The 21,109-nt window shown below is 40.6% G+C and overlaps 1 protein-coding gene across 1 annotated transcript in view; it reads left to right on the top strand.

Moving 5' to 3' along the window:
- Positions 1-20,681: 20,681 nt before the first annotated feature.
- Positions 20,682-21,109, top strand: part of PREP (prolyl endopeptidase) — a 139,321-nt gene continuing 138,893 nt past the window's right edge. The window contains exon 1 of the mRNA XM_008067059.2: positions 20,682-20,857. Coding sequence (XP_008065250.2) covers positions 20,682-20,857 — 176 coding nt within the window. The remainder of the gene's footprint in view (positions 20,858-21,109) is intronic.

The raw sequence follows: 21,109 nt of genomic DNA, 5'->3' as shown, positions 1-21,109 counted from the left end.
ACCACAACCTTTCAGAAGTAGAAGAAATAGTCCCATGAACAAGATTCACTCATAGATCAAGGACCAGGTACCACACAGAGTTCACTATAATTATATGTCCTGTGCCTAAGTGTCTTAAATACTGGCAGTCATGACAGTTCTGGAAAAAGAGGGCCAAAAAGTAACATATTGTGTTACTGCCTACCTTTTCTATTTGATGGTACAATTGCCCAGGAATAACTAAATATATACAGTTTATTAGGTCCAAAAGAGAATAATGAGCTTCTTCTAGGTAGAAGGAAAAAAACGATCCTTTATTAGGTGATGAAAGTTTCCTTAGAAAAGGATCCTCGCATACCTCATCAACAATGGTACCTGCATAATCAATGTTTTTATACCTAACCCTGAATTGTACCCCACATCTTTATAATAAAAAATAATAATAATAAAGAAAAGGATAGCCTCAAAAAATGTTTTCTTTCAAAAGTATCACAATATTTTATTTCTTGTGATATATCCCAGCAATTTAAACAATCATAACTTCATCAACTTTGCTACACAACGAGAAATAATTGGTTAAGGAGAGAAATTTGAAAGCAAATGTACAGTTTCCTTCCAATGTGTCATTTATATTCTTCCAGTAGTAAAAGTTGGGCATTATATACAGAAAAGAGGATGTCTGAACAGGTAGATGGCCATAGTGTTCCATATTCTAGGTCAGTGAAACTCAATAGAACTTTTTGTGGTGCTGATAATGTACTAGATCTGTGCTGTCCAATTCAGTAGCCACTAGCCAGATATGGCTACTGAGCACTTGAAATGTACCTAGTGCAACTGAGGAACTAAATTTTATTTGTATTTAATTCATATGTAAATAGCCGTATGTGGCTTATGGGTACTTCATTGGACACGGCACCTATAGATAATGATTTATATAGCCTTTCTGGAAGAATGAGGAGAAATAAGATGCATGGACCAGGTCAAGAGCTAGTTTAGGTACAAAACAACAAGCGTGAGGTTTAGAGAATACAGGGCCAGTCATTTCACCATTAAATCACTTCAGCTGTAAATTAGAAATGTGTGACTCATTTGAAAAGGATGTACGTACTTCTATAAAAGTTTAAGAGTATTTTTCAGATATTTTTCTGAGTCATATATTCCTAATCAACCAACAAGATGTTATCTTTTATTTTTTTCATTCTTCCTTTGTCTATTAGTGGCTCAGTAATCTTGATGGTTAACTTGATGGTGGTCAACTTAAACTAATATGCTTTTTTAATACAAAAAGTTTGTAAAGATTCTAACACTGTTTATAAGTAATGTCATGAACTCTCTCGAACAAGGGATCTGATCATCTTAGTCACTTAAAGTTACACGTTCACATGAAGTTAAGCCTCTTTTGTCCATGTGAAAGTTCAGCAGAGATGTCTAGGAGACAGCTGAGTGTACAAGTCTGTGATTCAGGAAGAGGTTGAGATGACAGCTCACATACCCTCTCTTTAATTTTCGTAGAGTGAACACACCATCCAAATATTCACTTTATTAAAATTGTGAATTCCTTTAAGAGACTCTGCTTGCAATACAGCCCTTGTCTATAGCATTTTACCGTTTCGTATATTACTCTTTTGCTAACAATATGAAATAAAATGGAATCAAAAGACATAAATGTATTCACACTGACATTTTAATAAATTTATGTATTTTTAAGTTTGTGTTCTAGCTCATTACACAAAACTTATAGATAGTAAAAATGTTCAAGTTTCAAAAGCAGCCCATTCATTTTAAACTGCTACAATCAGCAACATCGTAATAAACAATAATATTTTGCATTTTTCAAAATTTCTTTGGAATTCATTTTTATGAGATATGAGCTATGATAAAATGTAATGATACTGTAATGTTGCTATGTATGTTAACTTTTTACCAACAACTTAATATAGAAACCCAAACTTACACAACATTCACAAAGAAACTCCTGAAATTTTTAGCCTAGCCTTCCACATCTAAGTTAAAAATAGAGATATAAAGAGCCATTCTAAATACCACTTAACATGATAGTTTTCGTATCCTAAGACTTTTACCCATATTCAAAGTGATTGGGAAAAAGTATTAAATTCAATGCTTATGTGTGTTTATAAAACATATCATTTTAAAAGTCCTACTTTCTAAATTTATTTTACAACATATATGTACCTATATTCTATCACAAAGCATCTTTAAATGTGAAGCTTTCATTTCCTCATCAGGCTTAAAATGAACAATTGTAACTAAATGTTCTCTGACGTCTGAGGGTAAATTAAAGGCAACTCGTTTTTTGCTTTTCTTAACTCACTAAAAATTGGGCTTTTACTGCCACCTGTTGACAGTAATTGCAAATAATAAATCTTATCTCCACAAGTCACAAACTTCCACACTTGAAAAAGTCCCTAGAAACCCATCCATATTACTTCCTTCATTTTATGCATCATAAGAGAACCGAGAGTTGCTAAGCGATTTTTCCAAGGTCACCCAAAGGGTGACAGACCTGAGACTAGAACATAGGTTAGGGCCTTGGAGCTCAGTGTTCATTCTCCCATACTCTCTTGCTATTCTCAAACTCTTGTGTAGCAGAGCGCCTGAAATGCATAGGGCTCTTTACACAACACCATGAAATACTGATGTGCCTAAACCCATTGTATTCACCGGTAATATTTGTTGCCCTATTCTGGAGTAACAACTCCATGCCCCTCTAAAACTATTGTAGCCAGTGTGTCCATTTGATATGACATTCAAACAAGTATGTAATTTGAGGAAGGTGGGCCCATCAGCTAGCTGCTTGCATGAAACAGCAAAGGGTCTTCTGGGAAAGAACTGTTTTATGAGAGAAGTGAGTTGAGCCTCAAAAGTCTAACCCAAGAAGACATGGGAGCTCCTGTACATAGTTAATGTGTGTCAGAGTGACTGAGGGTTCATGTGGGAGTCTGAACGAGAAAGAGCTGAAACACAAGAGTCAATAAAAACTAAAAGAGTTCTCCACACTTCTAGGGGACACTGGCTTCCTAAGTGAGAGAAGACAGCACCTCTGAGGCCTCAACCTCAGAGGCACCATCATTATTCTGGGAGGGGCATAAGTTTCTTCAACACAGGTATCAAGGGCTTAGTGGGGACCGTCACCTTGGAGAGTCAGGGCAGGGACAGAGACCACATGGCATCTGGCTTACCCTATTTATTAGCATATAGTAAACAACCCCACATTAAATATCCCCCATTAGTTGAGAGGAGAGACTTTGAAGAAGATTTGGAGTTCTTTTAATTGCTAGTGGCAAAGAGCTAGAGAAATGCTGTTTTGTTTCTATGACTCTGAGCGCCAAGCCCATGACCAGAATTGGTGCTTGTCAATTTGCACATTACAAATACAATGTTGAAAAGTTGCAGATACTTAAAAAAAAAAAAAAAAACCAAACTGACAAAATGACAGTTATGACAACCTAATCTAAAGGAAAATTGTTTGACCTTTAAAAAATATATCTAACCTCATCAACAAGGGTACTTACAGAATGAACATTTGTTTACTTAACCCTGAATTGTACTTCACATCTTTAAAATAAAATTTTTTTTTTAAAAAATACTTTTTTTTTTAAGAGAGATTAAATATAAATCTCTCTAAGCTTTGGTTTCCTTATATGTAAAATGAGGAAATTATGAACCGACCCCTGCTACCTCCCTGAGGTGTCTGAGAAAGTTTTTTTGAATTGTAATAGTTACTCAGAGGAAAGGGAGTGTTTGTTCATTTAACTTATCCTTTGCTTCTTATTAATTTGCAGTTCGTTGTGACCATGTGACTTCCTTTGTCCAATAAAATATGAACAGAAGTGACACACTGCTTCCAGACAGCAGCTTTGAAAGCTGGTGTGCATTTTGCCACATTTTCCTTCACTCCAACATGATAATCATGGAACACGTTAGAATGGAACCTCTGTTTATCTGCATCTGGTCCCTGAGTGACTACACATGTTCAGAGCCACATGACCGTGGGGCATGAGGGAGAAACACACTTTTGTTGATTTAAACCACTGAAATTTGGGGATTATTTGTTACTTCAACATTGCCTGGCCTATCCTGACTGATCCCAGGGTCTAGCCACATCTGGGATACTGATGTCAAATATAAAGAAACAATCTCAGTCAAATATAAAGAAATAATCTGAGTCAAATGGAGGTGAATGAATGAAGGCTTCTTGGAAGAGATATTTTGGGGAAAGGGCTTTTTTTTTTTTTGTAAAGACTAATAACATAAGAGATGGCATTATATGAAAAAAACTAGTATGTGCATATGACTAGCTTAATTTGAAATATGACTAAGAACACGATGGCCAATAATTATGCAACATGTTTAGATGATATCAAAAACTACTAAATTCTTGTATACTATCATGCTTGCTGGAGTCCCGCTCCAGCTGGGTTCAGGGTTTCTCGAAGAAGGAAACGGTGTCGGCATTGAAGAAAACACTCGGACAACTGACTCTGGTGTTAGCAGGACAGATGCCGTTTATTGACAATTAACAGTGAGCTTATATACCCTTTTACAGGGAAGTAATTTTACAAAAATTCTTAGAATTAAACACAATCAATAACTTTATCTAAGACAAAAACAGAGCAAATAGTTCATGCATGATGTTCTCCAAAAAACATTTCACATTTTTCTACATATCAATGCCTTCTTAAAATGGTCACTGTCTTGTGATCACTAAAGCAGGCAGTCCTCCTTTATTATTTAAAGCACTTAATCTAACTGTTATCCTTTTAAGCTTAAAAGAGCACACCTACTGCCTAAATCTACTCTATAGTGATTACCAAGTTTCAAAAAGTCATCAAGTACTAAACTGCTATAGTAATCCATTCTTATATTTTTAATACTATATGTGCTTAATCTAAATAGCAGGAAGTAACATAAAATTTTAAAATGGCCATTCAAGTGTACATAAAGTCCCACATTTAAAGCTCACATAAGCATAATTAGTGCATTGGCATTCTCCTCACAAATGATAATAATCGCCAACCAGAAGGAACAAAATCTACCAAGCGATTGTCTATCCACACGTGATAATTAAAGTGTTCATCTATAGGTCCCTGGCAAGACCAATGAATCCCCTTAGTGCATTAAAGTGAACACCTACTGACCTACGGTAACTTTCCCAACAACAATACTTAATTATGCGATTACATGGTCAAATACTAAGAGGTCGGGGACATGGAAACTTAGAGGGGAACTCATATAAAGTGAAGGTAATTTTCTCACAAATTCCCCTTTGTTTCTGTGCATGGGATGAGGAATGATGTGAGTGGGTTTTTGTTTTCCATCTTCAGACTGTACAGAATTTTCCGGCTGCATCAACAACAAAAATAGAAGCAGCAAGGGTTTCAGCTACCCAGGTTCGCTTTGTGACCTGGGGTCTTCAGCCTCCTGGACTTTGTCAGCAGGCAGGCCTCCATGGCTGGCTCCCAACGCTTAAGATGGCTTTCAGGGAAATCAATTCCTTACCCCTATTTCTATGATGCTTATATATTAGCTGAAGACAGAAATAAAAAGCCCTACCACTCAGATGGTTTTTTCCTTTCCTTTACCTTTTCTGTGCTTATCACGACATTGGAGCCGTCTATGAATCATGAGCACAGACAAATGATGTCTGAATTTGAATAAAAAGCAGACAAACCCAAGGGACGTAGACAAACAAAAACAAATTCGTCATCAACAAATTCCCTGAGCCTCCTCCTCTCTGTCAAATATCAGTTTTCAACTCTTGATGAGGAAAGGCACTCCAAATCTTAATTTGATCACTGTCATCCACACCTCAACAGTGCTATAAAAAATGATGCAGAAGGCATTTCTGAGTGAAAGGTACCTTAGCAGGGTGACACAAGTAAAAGAAAGAAACAGTCAAACCTTGAGGTCTTTGATGGGGAGCCCTGGGATTTCCTCATAGCAAATAGGACTAATCAGTGGTCATGAAAGTAGTAGCCTCAACTCCCACTGAAAAAAACATGCAGGCCTCTTTCCATAACTCCTGGAGAGAACCCCCAGGAGAGTGGTTCACGGTGCTCTCCAAGCCAGACAGGTCAAACTTCTTTGCCCTTCCTGAGTACAATATGAAGAAAGCATCTGCACAAAGGAAATATTTTTGTTGGCAGTCAGTTCAGAGCATGTTGACATCCCTGTTTTTAACAATCCACTGGTCAGTCTGGGTGGGGTTACTCTTTTGAAAGTTGAGTCTTGAGGAAGTAGGTCAAAGCCTGGCCTTCATGCTGTGTGTGTGGCTTTGGAATGGTTGCTTGCTGACATGGAGTACGATCTACTGATTCACCGACCAGCATTTCTGGTTATCCCAGCAGACCAGTAGGGTTGGACTCTCTCCTCAGAACAGGCTGGACTGGGCAAGCAAACATCCTGTTTGCTGAGTGTCAGAGAAGATTGGGCAAAGCATGAATTGGTTGAGGAAAAACAGGCAGCTACGGTTGAGATGAATAATCCAAGAGGTCCTCCATTCGTGGGCATGAGGGAATTAGGAAAGCAAACCAGGTCTGTGAGATAATCAGAGGCAACCAGACAAAGGAGCAATGACTCTGATTCGCAGTCCACCAGCTCTTTCCTCCATCACTGTGGCAGAGACCACCAGTTCTTCCCCAAAATCCAGGTCCTTATCTTCCTGGGCACATAACTGGGATCCATCTTCCACGTTCCCTTGCACTTTGATGTCGCCATGGACTCAGTTCTGACTAATGAAATGAGAGAGGAAGCAGCGTGTGCCACTTTTAGACCTGGCCCTTAAAAGTCACCTACTCACAATTCCTTCTCTCCCAGCTGTCTGGGGTGGTGACAGTGGAGACCATGAGGTCAGCTGGGGACTCTGCAAGGAGCAGTGACAATCTTCCCTTTTTCCTGCCTCTAGCTGCTGACTTGAAACTACTCAATCCTGAGACATGAGAAGGAAATAACCTGTTTCTCCAGGTCATTGAATTTCTAGATCTTTGTTACAGCAGCAAGGCCTACACTGACTCATAATCTTTATCACATCCATGACGTTGTCTGACACACACACGCTATGAACTATTTACTATAAAACCAGTGCACAAGTCTCTGAGTCCCCTGTCAACATCACTATGGAAGACCTGCATGACAGGAGCAGTTTTCTTCTCCATCTTCCTCTCTCCCCACTTCCACACTGCTCTGTACATTCCAGCGACCACAAATTCTCTTATTTCCTCTCACCCATCCCTTTCCCTCAGCACTTAGCATTTCCACAGGATTCTCCCCTAAATATTCTGCAGCTGCCTCTCCCACCATGCACCCTACCTCCCCATCTGTACCTGATTAATTCTTCAAATTTCAGCTTAACTCTTCACAATAGCAAAACCCACCCAGCTGTCCATCAAAAGCAGACTGGATAAAGAAAATGTGGTACATATACACGATGGAATACTGTGCAGTCATAAAGAAGAACAAACTCATGGCCCTCGCAGCAACATGGATGCAGCTGGAGACCATCATACTCACTAAGTGAACTATCACAGAAACCAAGAACTGAATAATACATGTTCTCACTCGTAAGCAGACCCTGATCACTGGACATCTGAGAACAAAGGTGGGATCAGCAGATGCTAGGGGAGGAAGGGAGGGAAAAGGGGGGTGCAGATGGCAACACTGGGTACCAGATGCCCCAGGGGAAGAGAAGGCCAGCTAGAAGCCCAAACTTCACCTGCATGCAATGTACCGATGTAACATATCCTCACTGTACCCTACAACTCTAAAATAAAATTTAAAAATAAAAGCACCAAATTTCAGCTTAGACACCACTATCTTGGGAAACCCTTCTCTATGCCCCCATGACAAAGTTAGGTGACCTCAGTACTCCCCAACCCTCTGCACTAGCTTAGAATTGCCCCCTGAATCCATGCTGCCTAGAATGTGGTGGGCATTCAATGTTCATTCAATTAAAAACTTGTTCCTGAAGTGGCCATCAAAATCCTGATATAATAATCTGAGATAATGTTTGAGAACAAGTCAACATATTTTGTATCTTTTTAGATAATTCCATTGTTTAATTCAGTGCCCTGTGCATGGATGTTACATGGATATGTCTGTTAAGTGATTATCATCTTTAAGAAAGACATATTTGCTGTGAAATGGAAAACTGAGTGAAATGTTGATGCCTGACCTGATATGTGTGTTTTATCCTTAAAATGGCTCTTTTATCCATTTTCCTACACATACTTCCATCTGCAAAAGAAGCATAATTTTTCCTATGAATGATAATTGGAAACATCCAGAAAGCTCTATGTAAATGAAACAATTAAACATATATGAGAAACGGATGTTCCTGAAAATGGATGCAGATAAAAAAGAAATATTTTAGGCAAATCAAGCAACATCAGGTCCAGTTTAGAACTGAGGCTAAGGTGTTAATCTGAAGGACAGGGTATTTTAGTGGGATGTCGAATCCAGTAGGCCAGCTAATAAAAACCTGATCAAGAATTCTTACACTTGTGAAAGCCTGCTGGAGAGAAACTATTATCAAAGATGGAAAGGTATACATGTACATTGCCACATACACATACACACACAATCAAATCAGACATTCTGAGAGAATGGATTCTGAAGAGTTACGTCTAAGAAGGGAAAGAAGAAATAGAGAGCAAAGAAAATTTAATTATTTATTTATGTATCTATTTATTTACTTTTTTGAGTTGGGGTCTTACTCTGCTGCTCAGGCTAGAGGGCAGTGGTACGATCACAGCTATCTCAGCCTCCACCAGCTGGGCTCAGGTGATCCTTCCACCTCAGCCTTCCAAGTAGTTGGGTCTGCAGGCACCCATCACCACATCTGGTTAATTTTTGATTTATTGTAGAGATGAGGTCTCCCTATGTTGTCCAGGCCAGTCTTGAACTCCTGGGCTCAGGCAATCCTCTTGCCTTGGCCTCCCAGAGTGCTGGGATTACAGACGTGAGCCACTGCACCTGGTGAAAATTTTATTCTTGCTAAGATTTTTAAACAGTATGGCAAATGAGTTGTCAGATAAATTCTCGACACATACCTTCTGCTTATGCTGTATTATGATAAGAGATTGCCTTATTAGTAGATAATGTTTTAAAAATATGAGTACATTATTTTCTAAAACATACTGGAGGCAGACAGTCCTGGGTTATCCACACAGGATGAATGACCTTGGCAGTTGTAGGTGGCATAATACATAATAGTAATTTCATGGGGACAGTCTTCATCAGAATAGACTGGAAGCAATTGTTGTCACTGTAAATTCCTAGGATACCTCAGGGAAGGGTTTTCTAACTCTGTAAATTCCTAGGATACTTCAGGGAAGGGTGTAGGTGACATATTGGTCAACATACTTCAGGACCAAGGAAGGATTCATGGCTTAGAAAGTAGAAGCCGGGCTCGGTGGCTCAGCCTATAATCCCGCGCCTTTGGGAGGCTGAGGTGAGTGGATTGCCTGAGCCCGCAGGTTCGAGACCCGCCTGGGCAGGCGAGACCCCATCTCTACAATAAATCAAAAATGAGCCGGGCGTGGTAGCGGGCGCCTGTAATTCCGGCTACTCGGAAGGCTGAGGCGGAAGGATCGCTGGAGCCCAGCAGGTCGAGGCTGCGGTGGCCAGGAGCAGCCACTGCACTCCAGTCTGGGCAACAGAGTGAGACTCCAACTCAAAAAAAAAAAAAAAAAAGAATTTATTGTCCTGCTCTAACCTACCCACCTCTTTTACCCCACAAAACCATAATAAAAAATACTGATTAATGAAAAAAAAAAAAAAAGAAAGTAGAGTAAACTTCAAGCCGGGCTCGGTGGCTCAGCCTGTAATCCCGCGCCTTTGGGAGGCTGAGGTGAGTGGATTGCCTGAGCCCACGGGTTCGAGACCTGCCTGGGCAGCGAGATCTCCTCTCTGCAATAAATCAAAAAATCAGCCGGGCGTGGTAGCGCATGCCTGTAATTCTGGCTACTCGGAAGGCTGAGGCAGAAGGATCGCCGGAGCCCAGCAGGTCGAGGCTGCGGTGGCCGGGAGCGGCCAATGCACTCCAGTCTGGGCGACAGAGTGAGACTCCAACTCAAAAAAAAAAAAGAAAGTAGAGTAAACTGCAAAAATCTTGACCGTAGAAGAAAATGTCACTGAAGGAATTAAGCCACAAGCAAGTGATTAACCCTAAGTAGGTAAGTCTCCCTTTCTGGGATCCTCATGCCACATTTGCAGAAATGGCCCGAGAACATAAGCATCTCTAAGTTCTATGTGAATTGGAAACTTCACCAGATAAGGAAGGGGAACCAACAGCGATAGAGATTGATCAAGCAATGGATCTAGGAGAACTCTCATCACAATTCTAGTGCTTAAGAATGGGAGCTCCCTTACTTGGAGTAAAAGCAGTTATCAAATCTGAGTCCGGCCAGCAGAGGGCAGTGCAGTAACCTTTGAAACACCAAATGGCTGGGGTTTTAGAGATTGTGAAGCATGACTCAGAGACTTAGTGAATAGGGGATGAGGAACTATGGGTGAGATCAGGGCTGCTCTGGGAAGATAAAGAAATGATCAGGAGGCGGGACAATTCTGATGAGCAGGTTTTAGAAGTGGGACAATGAGGAATGTCTCCACTTCACTTCAAAGAAGATGAATCAGAAAGCAGTTGGCCTCTTTTTCTGACTCCAAAGACAGAAAAAAGGATCACAGCAAATCGTGTCTTAGACACCCTTCCAAGAATCTGCAACTGGCAACCCAGATCCTGCTTCCCCGGGTGATATCCAAACACTCAGCTCTCCCCTGTGTCTTTTTTTGGAGTCTGTGAGACTGTGTCACTCAGGCTAGAGTGCAGTGGCATCATCATGGCTCACTGAAGCCTTGACATGCTGGGCTCAGGTGATCCTTCCACCTTAGCCTTCCAAGTAGGTGAAACTGTAGGCACATGTCACCACGCCTGGCTTTTTTTTTTATTATTGTAGAGATGAGGTCTGGCTATGTTGCCCAGGCTGATCTTGAACCCTAGGCTCAGGCAATCCTCTCACTTCCACCTCCCAAAGTGCTGGGATTACAGGTGTGAGCCACCAAGCTGGCCTGCTGTGTCTTCTTAACACTGACTTGACAGGGAACTGGCACAAGTGCTGTGGATCATGAGAAACCCTCAAGCCCCCACCTAAATGGGAGAATATCCCACCCTGTTCCAAGATGGGAGAACACAGACATTGCTTCCTTCTTTACCTACTGGCCTCTAAATCATTGAGCCTCCACTTTTAAAAGGGTTAGTGTGTTATGAGTCATTTGCTTGGCTTGTCCCCATATGTGGGTTAGAGAGGTGGACAAGTGAGTTATTTTTACTATGAAAGTTTCTCCCTGAGTTCACTGCCCAGTCTAAGCTGTGAACAGAGGTCCTGGGAGCAGCCAGGGTTGCTGTCCCTGGAGCCAGTGGACAGCAAGCGTTGAAAGGGGAACACTTGCACCTCACTGCACAGCAACCTGCTACTGGAAAGAAAAGCTTGCAGAAAGCCATCCTGAGGATCTGGGTGGTGCCTCAAGGAGGGTTCAAAGGAGTTTTCCTACTGGAAGTTTATGGAATTTCCTTTGTTTATAAGAAATGGAGATTTCTTGACATTACATTGCAGGCAGCATGCTTACCTGAGCTATTACTATGGTGAAACCACCTGTGCTCTGCTCTCTTGCTGGTCCTTAAATAAACCACAAGTAACAACTGATTGTGAATGCTTTAAGTACTGTAAGCTGTAATCAATCACTCAGAACCTTCTCCAAATCGCTCCTGCCTTTCTCTGTGTCCTCTTCTGTTTCAATGTTCACAACTCATACAAGCTGGGAATTTTCTGGCCCCAAACTCTGCCTCTCATACCCTAACTTTGGTGCTTTCCTTGGGACCTTTCAGATTTGGCAAGTTTCAAACCCCAGCCAAGTCCTTGGATCTTGGTCCCACAGCATGGCTTTAAGTTTTGCCTTCAGCCTAAGGGGCACCTCTTCCCTTTGCCATTTGTAACTGGCCAGTGAGATCAGACTGGCCCCCAAAATCCTCAGAGGAGATGCTTAGTTGGTACCAGTTCAGAGGACTATCTGCTGAAAAGATTCCTTCTGTTATGTGACAGATAATTGGACAAGCCCAAGAGTAATCTTGGACCACATGGGTCTCTGATACCAGGGTTATGCCAGTAAATTCAAGATCAGTTAAACATGAACTTAAAACAATCTATTTCTACCATGACTTTCTCTAGAGTGGATAGAAAAGAAATCAATAAACATTGTCTGAGGCTTAAACTTGTACTTAAGGACACACACACACACACACACACACACACACACACACACACACGAACATTCCATAAAAACTATAACATCTTGATTTTTATAGATACAATTAATTATTTATTCAACTGCTGCCTCGACACAAAGTAGAGGAAAGTGCAGTTCTGTTCATTTTCTATTATATTACTCCTTTAACTTCAAAGAGCTCTTTTGAAAACTAACATCTTTAGATTTAAAGAAATGTCTGTCTAAAGTTCAGCAATCCCATCAGTTTAACTTTGGTTACTTGTTCTTCTGTTAAAGTCAAACAAATATTAGTATAGATGCTCCTCCACTTACAATGGGCTTATATCCCAATAAACCTGTTATAGGTTGAAAATATTGTAAGCCAAAATGAATTTAATACCCAGATAAACCCATCATAAAGTCAAAAAATCGTAAATCAAACCATCATAAGTTGAGGTCCATTTGCAGTTATTGTTTAGCATGTACTGTAAATCCATTGTATACATACACTACAGTTTTTTTCAATCTACCACTGATGGACATGTATTTTGTTTCTAGTCTGGTGACATGATGCACAAATGCTGCTATAAACCTTCTTATATGTATCCTGGTGCACATGTGTATAAGTTTGTCTGAAAAATACCTGAGTGGAATTTCTGGTTGTAACATACATGAATGCTCAACTTTACTAGGGAAAGCAAAACAGTTTTTCAAAATGGTTTTACCAATGTCACTCCCCCAAGTATTAATAGCTCATGAGAGAATCCTCCTTGTTCAACATCCCTCCCCTATACTTTGTATTTTCAGAATTATTGTTTCTAACCCAGTGGATTTATAATAATATCTCACTGTGGTATCAGGAGAATTGCATTTCCCTGATTCCTAGTGAAGTTAAGAAGTACTTTTCCGTGTGTCAATTACCATTCAGATTTCCTCTTTTTTGAAGAGACTATTTAAATATTTTGGAGGAGGGGTGAAATAAGATTGCTGAGTAGGACTCTTTAACAATAATTTCTCTGCAGATACACCGATTTGAACAAGTATCATACACACACAAATCTTCACGAGAGGTAAAGAAACCAGGTAAAAGATCACAGTACCTGGTTATACCAAATAATAAGAAAAAACAGGTCAAGCATAATGGCTGCAATCCCAGCTCTTTGGGAGGCCAAGGCAGGAGAATCGCTTGAAGCCAGGAGTTTAAGACTAAACTGGGCAACAATGCAAGACCATATCTCTACAAAAAATAAAAAAGAAAGGGAAAAAAATGCACCGAAGAGAGTAGAAAAAACAGATTTACCCACCCCAAACTCAGGGAGGCAGTGCAGATTGGAAAGAGATCCCCTTCACTTGAGGGAATAGGAAAGTGAGCATAGGATTTTGCCTTTGCCTTGGATCCCAACACTGGGCCCACTAAATAAAACTTTATGCTAGGCAGATTCCCAACTTCCCCATACTCCTGGCTAGTACCCGTGGCCTGAGCCTCTAGGCTTGGCCTGGCTCCACACAGTTCCACACTTCAGGCTTGCAAGGCTAACATGACATCCTCAAACAGACAAAATAAGATGCCAGTAACTAACTCAAAAGAGATGAAGATGTATGAACTACCTGACTAATAATTCAAAATAACTGTTTTAAGGGAGCTCAGTGAATTTCAATAAAACACACAAAAAAAATTCAATAAATGAGGAAAACAATATATGCCCAGAATTATAAATTTAATAGAGATTGAAATTTGTAAAAAAAATCAAACAGAAATCCTGAAGCTAAAAAAGAAAAAAAGAAAAGAAAAATATATGGCCGGGCTCAGTGGCTAAGCTTGTAATCCCAGCACTTTGGGAGGCTGAGGAAAGTGGATTGCCTGAGCCCATGGGTTCAAGACCCACCCGGGCAACTTGGCAAAACCTTGTCTCTACAACAAATAAAAAATTAGCCAGGTGTGGTAGCATACACCTATAGTTCCAGCTATTTGGAAGACTAAGGCGGAAGGATCACCAGAGCCCAGCAGGTTGACATGGGGGTGGCTGTGAGTGTGCCACTGCACTCCAGCCTGGGCAACTGATTGACTCTACTTCAAAAAAAAAAATACAATGAACAAAATTTAAAATGTGACAGAGAGCATCAACAACAGAATTGACTAGGAGCATAAAAGAATCTGTGAACTCAAAGACCGTTTATTTGAAAATATATAGTCAAAGGCAGAAAAGCAAAAAAGAGTGAAAAGTAATAAAGAAAGTTTAAGGAATTGATATAATAGCATAAAAAGAGCAAATATTCAAATCATAGATGTTTAAGAAGAAGAGAAAGATAAAGTGGGAGATAAGAGAGGAAGTCCTCAGATAAGTAAGAGAAAAGAAGCAATAACATATAAGGGAGTAGCACACTTCTCAGCAAAACCCTTACAGTCCAGGGGAAAGTAAGATAATATTTTCAAAGTGCTAAAGGAAAAAAACCAAAAAACAAAAAAAACTGCCAACCAAGAATACTCTACACAGCAAATCTACCTTTCAGAAAAAAAGGGGAGATAAAGACTTTCCCAGACAAACAAAAGTTGAGGGAGTTCATCTCCACCAAAGCTGTCTTAAAACAAATGCTACAGTGTGCTTTAAGCTGAAAGAAAAGAATGCTATTGAGTAACACAAAAACATGTGAAAGTATAAATATTTTGCTTATTTTCTACTGTTCATATAAATGTTTTCTTATAGATTCCTCAGAATATTTAAAATATATTCTGCATACTAAATTTTAATAGTTTATGTGCTATAAATATTCTCCCCTTAATGTGAATTTTTATTTTCACTCTTCTTATGATGTATTTTGATGAACAGAAGATCCTAATGTTAAGGTAGTAAAATTTATCATTCTTTTTATTGTTGGTGTTTTTATTTAAGAAATTCACCATTCTAAAACTAAAATTTTTTTTCTGTTTTATTTTTCAAGAATTGTATTTTTTTATGTTGTCTTTAATTTACCCAGAATTTATTTTTATATGTGATATTAGGTGCAAATCCAATTTAAATTTTTCCATATGAATTCTCAATGGCCATCTGTTCTCCCACTGACTCTGCAAGAGCCTGGGAGTTCACCGTCCCTTTGAAATTGCTGAATTTGCTGCTGATGCTTCTGGGGCCCAAGGTTCCCTGCTGTGACCCAAACTATGCTGCTATTGCAGCAGACTTCAGTGACTTGAAGGTTCCTGCTATTGCCAGAACCTAAGCAAAAAAAAAAAAAAAAAAAAAAAAAGGAAAACGATGTTTTTCCTTCTTCCTGTTCTACTCTCTGTTTTCTTCCACTGGTAGGACCTAGCTAGAAATGAGCCAATAATGGAGTTTAGAAAATGTTTCCAGGCTTCCAGCCTCTTGCAATACGGAGGACTGCAAAGAAGTGTCCGAGTGTTGCTGAATGCTAATAAGCGAAAAGTCAATATAGTTTCCTTGTATGATCTTTGATTGTGAGTTAAATCATGACTGATTTAATCAGTAGAAAACCTCTGAGCCTGTATTAGATGGCCACCTATTTTCCATGTGAACAGCAATGGAGGATTTAAAAATGTTTTAAATAAAAATAAAATAAACAAAGATGGCCACATCTGATTAACAACTCAGATGCAGTCATTTATTGCCAGGGCTCTCTTTCTTGAGTGTGTACAGGGAAACTACATTCACACATCCAGAGAGCACTGTTTATATGGAACAAAATGTGAATGATGTCCCTTAGAGTTCTTTATCCCAATGACCCTATTGCTTTCCAGTCTCCTGTTTTTGACTCACATTTTTTAACAGCTCATCTGTTAGGAGGAGGATGGGAGGTGTTGCGGGAGCCTAGCAATGTAATAACAATTCTTTCTTTAGCAGGATCTGCCTAGTCTGCCTAATTGCCCACTCTGAAAATCTCCACGTAGTACATTTACAGAAACAATAAAGTAGTTATTCTTTCTTCCTTACCTTTCTTCCTCACCTTTTAAGGGAATCTGAGCTATCAGCTACCAGCAAGAGAAGGCTAAGAGACTTTCAGTTGTCTCAGGGGTTGGGGCACTAACCAGCTGGAAACTAAACTTTTGGTATATTATAAAATATTGACTCTCCAAAAGTACAGAATGTCATGGACTGAAAACTAAAACTTCCCCAGAGTCTCTAACTCTACCTTGTGGTTTATAGATAAATGGTTTATAGATAAATGGTTAAGACCAGCACAGTGAACGTGAATATAGGTTTAGTTCTTTAGAACAAACTCAGTCAAGACGGATACCCCTGAGCTCTCACTGCGTAAGAGATGCAGTAGCAAACAGAAAAGCAGTCTGGTTGTGACTCAGGAACTCAGAGAAAACTGGTGGTACTGAACAGGTCAAAGAACCTGGAACACATAGGTCAGATATCCCGCTTTATTTAAGAATTAGAAAAACATCAAGAGGTCGCATCATGAATTATTCTGGAGTTTGAGAAATTCCAATAGAACTTAAAACTGGTCGCATTAATATTCCATAGGCCATAAGATGAAATATTGCTCCACGAGACTCTCCCTCTGGTCTAACCCTGACCTTCTGCATGTTTTCATGTGTGCATTATTGGTCTCCATACTATCTTTGGTGCTTATTTTTACCTTTCTTGGTATTAGCAAATCTGGGATGTTGTGCCTCTATCTTCCTGTGTCCATCTCATTTTCTCTTCCTTTCTGTTCCTTCCTAATTTCTGGACCTCTCTTGTGTTATAGCCTATACTCTGAACAGATGCATTTTCTATTACATATTGTATTTATTGGTCATTTTTAAGTTCTTAGTACTTAATTTAAAACAGCAGATGATAGATCATTTCACCTCGCTCTGCTTAAATGAAAGAAGTTCATTTTTCATATGAGAGTCACACCTGTTTTTTCTCCTAATATCAGCATGAGAAAAAAAGATTCCTCTCTCCTGATGTAAAAACACTCCTATCTTAGGACCTTCATTAGAAATGGTATAGATAAGTTCCATGAATTGAAGTAGAAAAGTAGCCCAGATGCATTCTTGATCTATTTTCTCTATTCACGTTTTTTACTTGAATTCACCCCCGTCTTGTCATTCCAGTGCTTAATTCAGCCAGACATTAAATTGAGAAGGGGAGGAGTGAGGCGAAGACCTAGATTTCACAACTGTAATTCCAGACACCTCGCATATGCTTTTAACCATATGCCTCTTTTGAAAGAAGGGCATTAGAAGGGAAGAATTATACTTCCTGAAAAGGACAGGTCTATCAACTTAGCATGAACTACAAGATAAGTAGCACCCCCTAGAACCAAATCTGCTTGCAAACAGAAAAAAACTGTGGAGAAAGTCCTTTCAGTAGATAGATAATCACTGCCCACTCTCCCCTTCATCTGTCCACACACTTCCAGGACAATTTGATTAATTCAGAGTCAGTTGTGAGGTTCCTGTATCTTCAATTTACTTCTCACTTAGAATCAAGAATCTGAGACTTCTTTGAAACCACTTGACCCAATTGTCTCAAAATATTAATATAATGGATCCATTCAATGTTAGAAACCGGTTAGTGTCATGGCTTGAAAAAGGACCCTACTCTTACCCTAGGTGCTCTTTCACACTTCAAGATGCCTTGCAGAGATTAGATATGCAAGGATACATGAGGATTTCCATAAAAGTCACACTGTAAAAAGTAAGATAAATCCTCGGGAAAAGGTAGTCTGAAATGAGTACACTCCACCAATTAGTCAGTAAGTTAGCTAGCTACCTGGAAGCCAGAGACAAATTAAAGGGTGGATTATCCAGTTAGCACCCAAGGTATGAGTCTTGAAGCATTGCTACCAAGATGGCACCCTAGGGCAAAGGAGATAAATATGCTTTACCTGGGAAGGTTAAACCTCTTGAGAATAAAGGCACCTCTTCCTCGAGATGAGTGCAGTCAGCACCTGACTGCAGTGTGGCAGAGTGAGATGGATTTCAGTTTCCACGAACCCCCTTGGTGAACATCATGTGCATTCACCAGAAATCCTCTCTTGGAGACTACTATGTGTGGGTGAGAGTTGCTCTGGTAAGCAACTTGGTTTGGGGTTGAGACGGCTAAGAAGCAATAAATGATCACTAGCCTGTCTCCTTAGAAGGGTGACTTTGCTTGACAGAGTGGGGTACAAAGTTGGAGGTCAGGCAACAGAGGAGTTGAAGAAGGCCCTAGAAATACTTCTATAAGGGGGACAAAAAAACCCACAGAATTTATTAATTAGAAAATGTGTATCTATTCTTACATGTTTAAACTTTAGCCACCTTCAAAGTACTCTCTGCTTGATGCAATACACCTATCAAGATGATTTTTCTTGTGCTGAAAACAGTTTTTGAATTCATCCAGTTTGACACCTTTTAGTGCTTCCGCCGTTTTTTGTTTTACCTCTTCCACATCGGTAAAATGTTTCTTTGAGGACTTTTTTCATCTGGGGAAACCAAAAAAAGTCGCTTGGGGCAAGATCAGATGAACAGGAAGGGTAGGGTATAGAAGTCATGCTGTTTTGGGTCCAAAACTGCTGAACACTCAGTGTGGTGTGGACAGGTGCACTTGTAAATTACCCATCATGAAATGGGTGAATGCACTGAAAGAATCTCCCCCCCAAAATTCACTGAAGCCAAAATACAGCCTCTCATAACAATGCTAGCAGCTACCCCGGTGCCAACGGGTTCCTAGAACATTTACCTAGCAGGGGGAGCCTGTGCTACAAGGGGCCCATAATTCCATTTGGGGGGGGTCCTCCCTAGAATACCTCTGATCATTCCCTCCTCCCACCATCAAGGGCCTGGTGTTCTGGGAACAGGTCATTCTCAGTTAGAGAATGAGTTACCACGGTGTTAATTCTATAATTCCCCTGAAAACAGTCTGCAGTGTCAGAGGTCAAAGAGTGCTTTGATATTGATTCTGGAGGTAGCCTTTCCATTCTGAGATGTTTCAAATCTTTCCTTTCTCTTTATTTTCTATGGACAAGGGTGACTTTGCAGTCAACTGATGAATTTAAATCTGAGCTCTGTCTTAGCTGTGTGATGACTTTGAACTAATTCCTTTAAAGCTGCCAAGATTTATTTTCCTCATCTGTAAAATAGGCCTTGCTATAAGGATTAAAGAAGACAACGCGTATCAAGTACCTGGCAAACAGGAGTGTCAACAGTGTGGCCAGTGGGAGGGGGATGGGCACTCTCCTGTCTTCCCTTCTACTCTGCCTCTCTAGTTGCAAGTAATCTACTGCTGGTAGCCAAGTGCAGTTTTCTGGGACATTACAACCCCCTAGCTCTCAGAACCCAGAGGAGCTGAGCACCAGGATGGCTCACTAGAAGGGAAGAGCAGATAACACCTGAGGTTTGATTTGTCCTTTGGGTACCACAATTTCCACACTTTTTACCCTAGGTCCTGCTAAATTGAAGTCCTAAATTAAAGTTCCCCCTATTAGTGGGTGATCCTGTAGATTATACCTGTACCTCTACTTATGAGTAGGATCAGAGTAGTTAAGAATGGGCATTAGCACCAGAGAGAGATCTAGGTTTGAAACCTGGCTTTATTTTTTTACTTTTTATGAAGCCCTGGGCAAAAGTCAGCCCCAGTTTCCCTTAACTGTAAAATCAAAATAATATTAGCTCCAGATAACTTTCTGATGCATTAAAAAAACACTTAGTAAGCATTAATATTCTTATTAGGAAATCTTCATGGTCAAATGTTTCTGTGTGGTTCTAAAAAAACCCGAAAAAACCCCCAAACCAACCAATAAACAAAAACACCAAAAACCAAAACAAACAAACACCCACAAGTGGCAGAAGAAGAGGGCAATGCCTGGTAGTCCCTGGGTCAGGTGACAGCCAGGCAAGGCAGGGGTGGGGACTGGGATAGGAAAGACCAGGCTGCAGCATGCTAAGCCCTTGTGTCTATTTGCACTAAGTTTGGCATCAATAGCGTGCATTCTCCCAGCAAAGAGGATTCTTGGATTGCCCAAGGAAAGTGTGTCCGGGATCAGATGCAGAAAAATTATTGTCCCGTCCCACTATGAACAAAATACTGAACTAAGGGTGAGATACGGAAATGGGGCGATACCACAAAAGAAGTAGAATACACAGTCTACAATAATTATCATATCCACTTGGAATTCAGGACGTGAAGGACTTTCTGGTCGCACCCACGCGCTCTCCTAGGACTTTTAAGAAGCTAGGGACGCGCAAAAAAACACACTTGGCACATACTGCAGCCCTGACGACTGGCACTATACAACCTCCCCCAGGTGGTTCAGAAAGCAAAATTAGAACCCATATCATCGCTAGCCCGAGGATGATGTAATGTAAATATTAAATTTTCATGGGTTTGAGGTCAAGCATCTTGTCTAGCATCTTTTTTCCCCCATGGAGACAACAGTAGGTGCTCAGGAAACACACATGTTAGCAGGAGGGGAGCACAGGAACCCGCAGGATGAATCAAATATCCTTGATGATCCCCAAGCCTCCCATTCTTGATTCCCCCTCGATTGGTAAGTCTCCAGTACCCATGGTCCAACCAGTGCCTCAAAGCACCTCCATAATCCGGCTGCTGAACCACCCAGTGTCCACTAGGGGTCCCGGGGCGAAGGGACCTGTGTTTCCTTCATGGTCATCACGACCCATGACTTCCGTTCCAAGTCCCGAGCCGCAGCCAGTGGAAACTAGGCCACCTCAAGCCCCCGCTCCCAAGGCTGGGGAGAGGGGCAAGGTCCCCCGTTCGCTGCTCTCCCCAGCCCGGGCGCAGGAAGGACGGGGAAGATGGGGGCATCCCCGAGCAGGCAAGCCCTGAAGTCCATCCTCCTGGAGGGAGCCCCGCGATCGCGGCCCTGGGGAGGCGGGGCGCGGAGGGACCCCGCGGCG

The sequence above is a fragment of the Carlito syrichta genome, unplaced genomic scaffold, assembly GCF_000164805.1.
Source record: "Carlito syrichta isolate Samal-C Ts95f unplaced genomic scaffold, Tarsius_syrichta-2.0.1 Scaffold309276, whole genome shotgun sequence".
Taxonomy (NCBI): Eukaryota; Metazoa; Chordata; class Mammalia; order Primates; family Tarsiidae; genus Carlito; species Carlito syrichta.
This window is presented reverse-complemented; position numbering and strand designations above follow the sequence as displayed.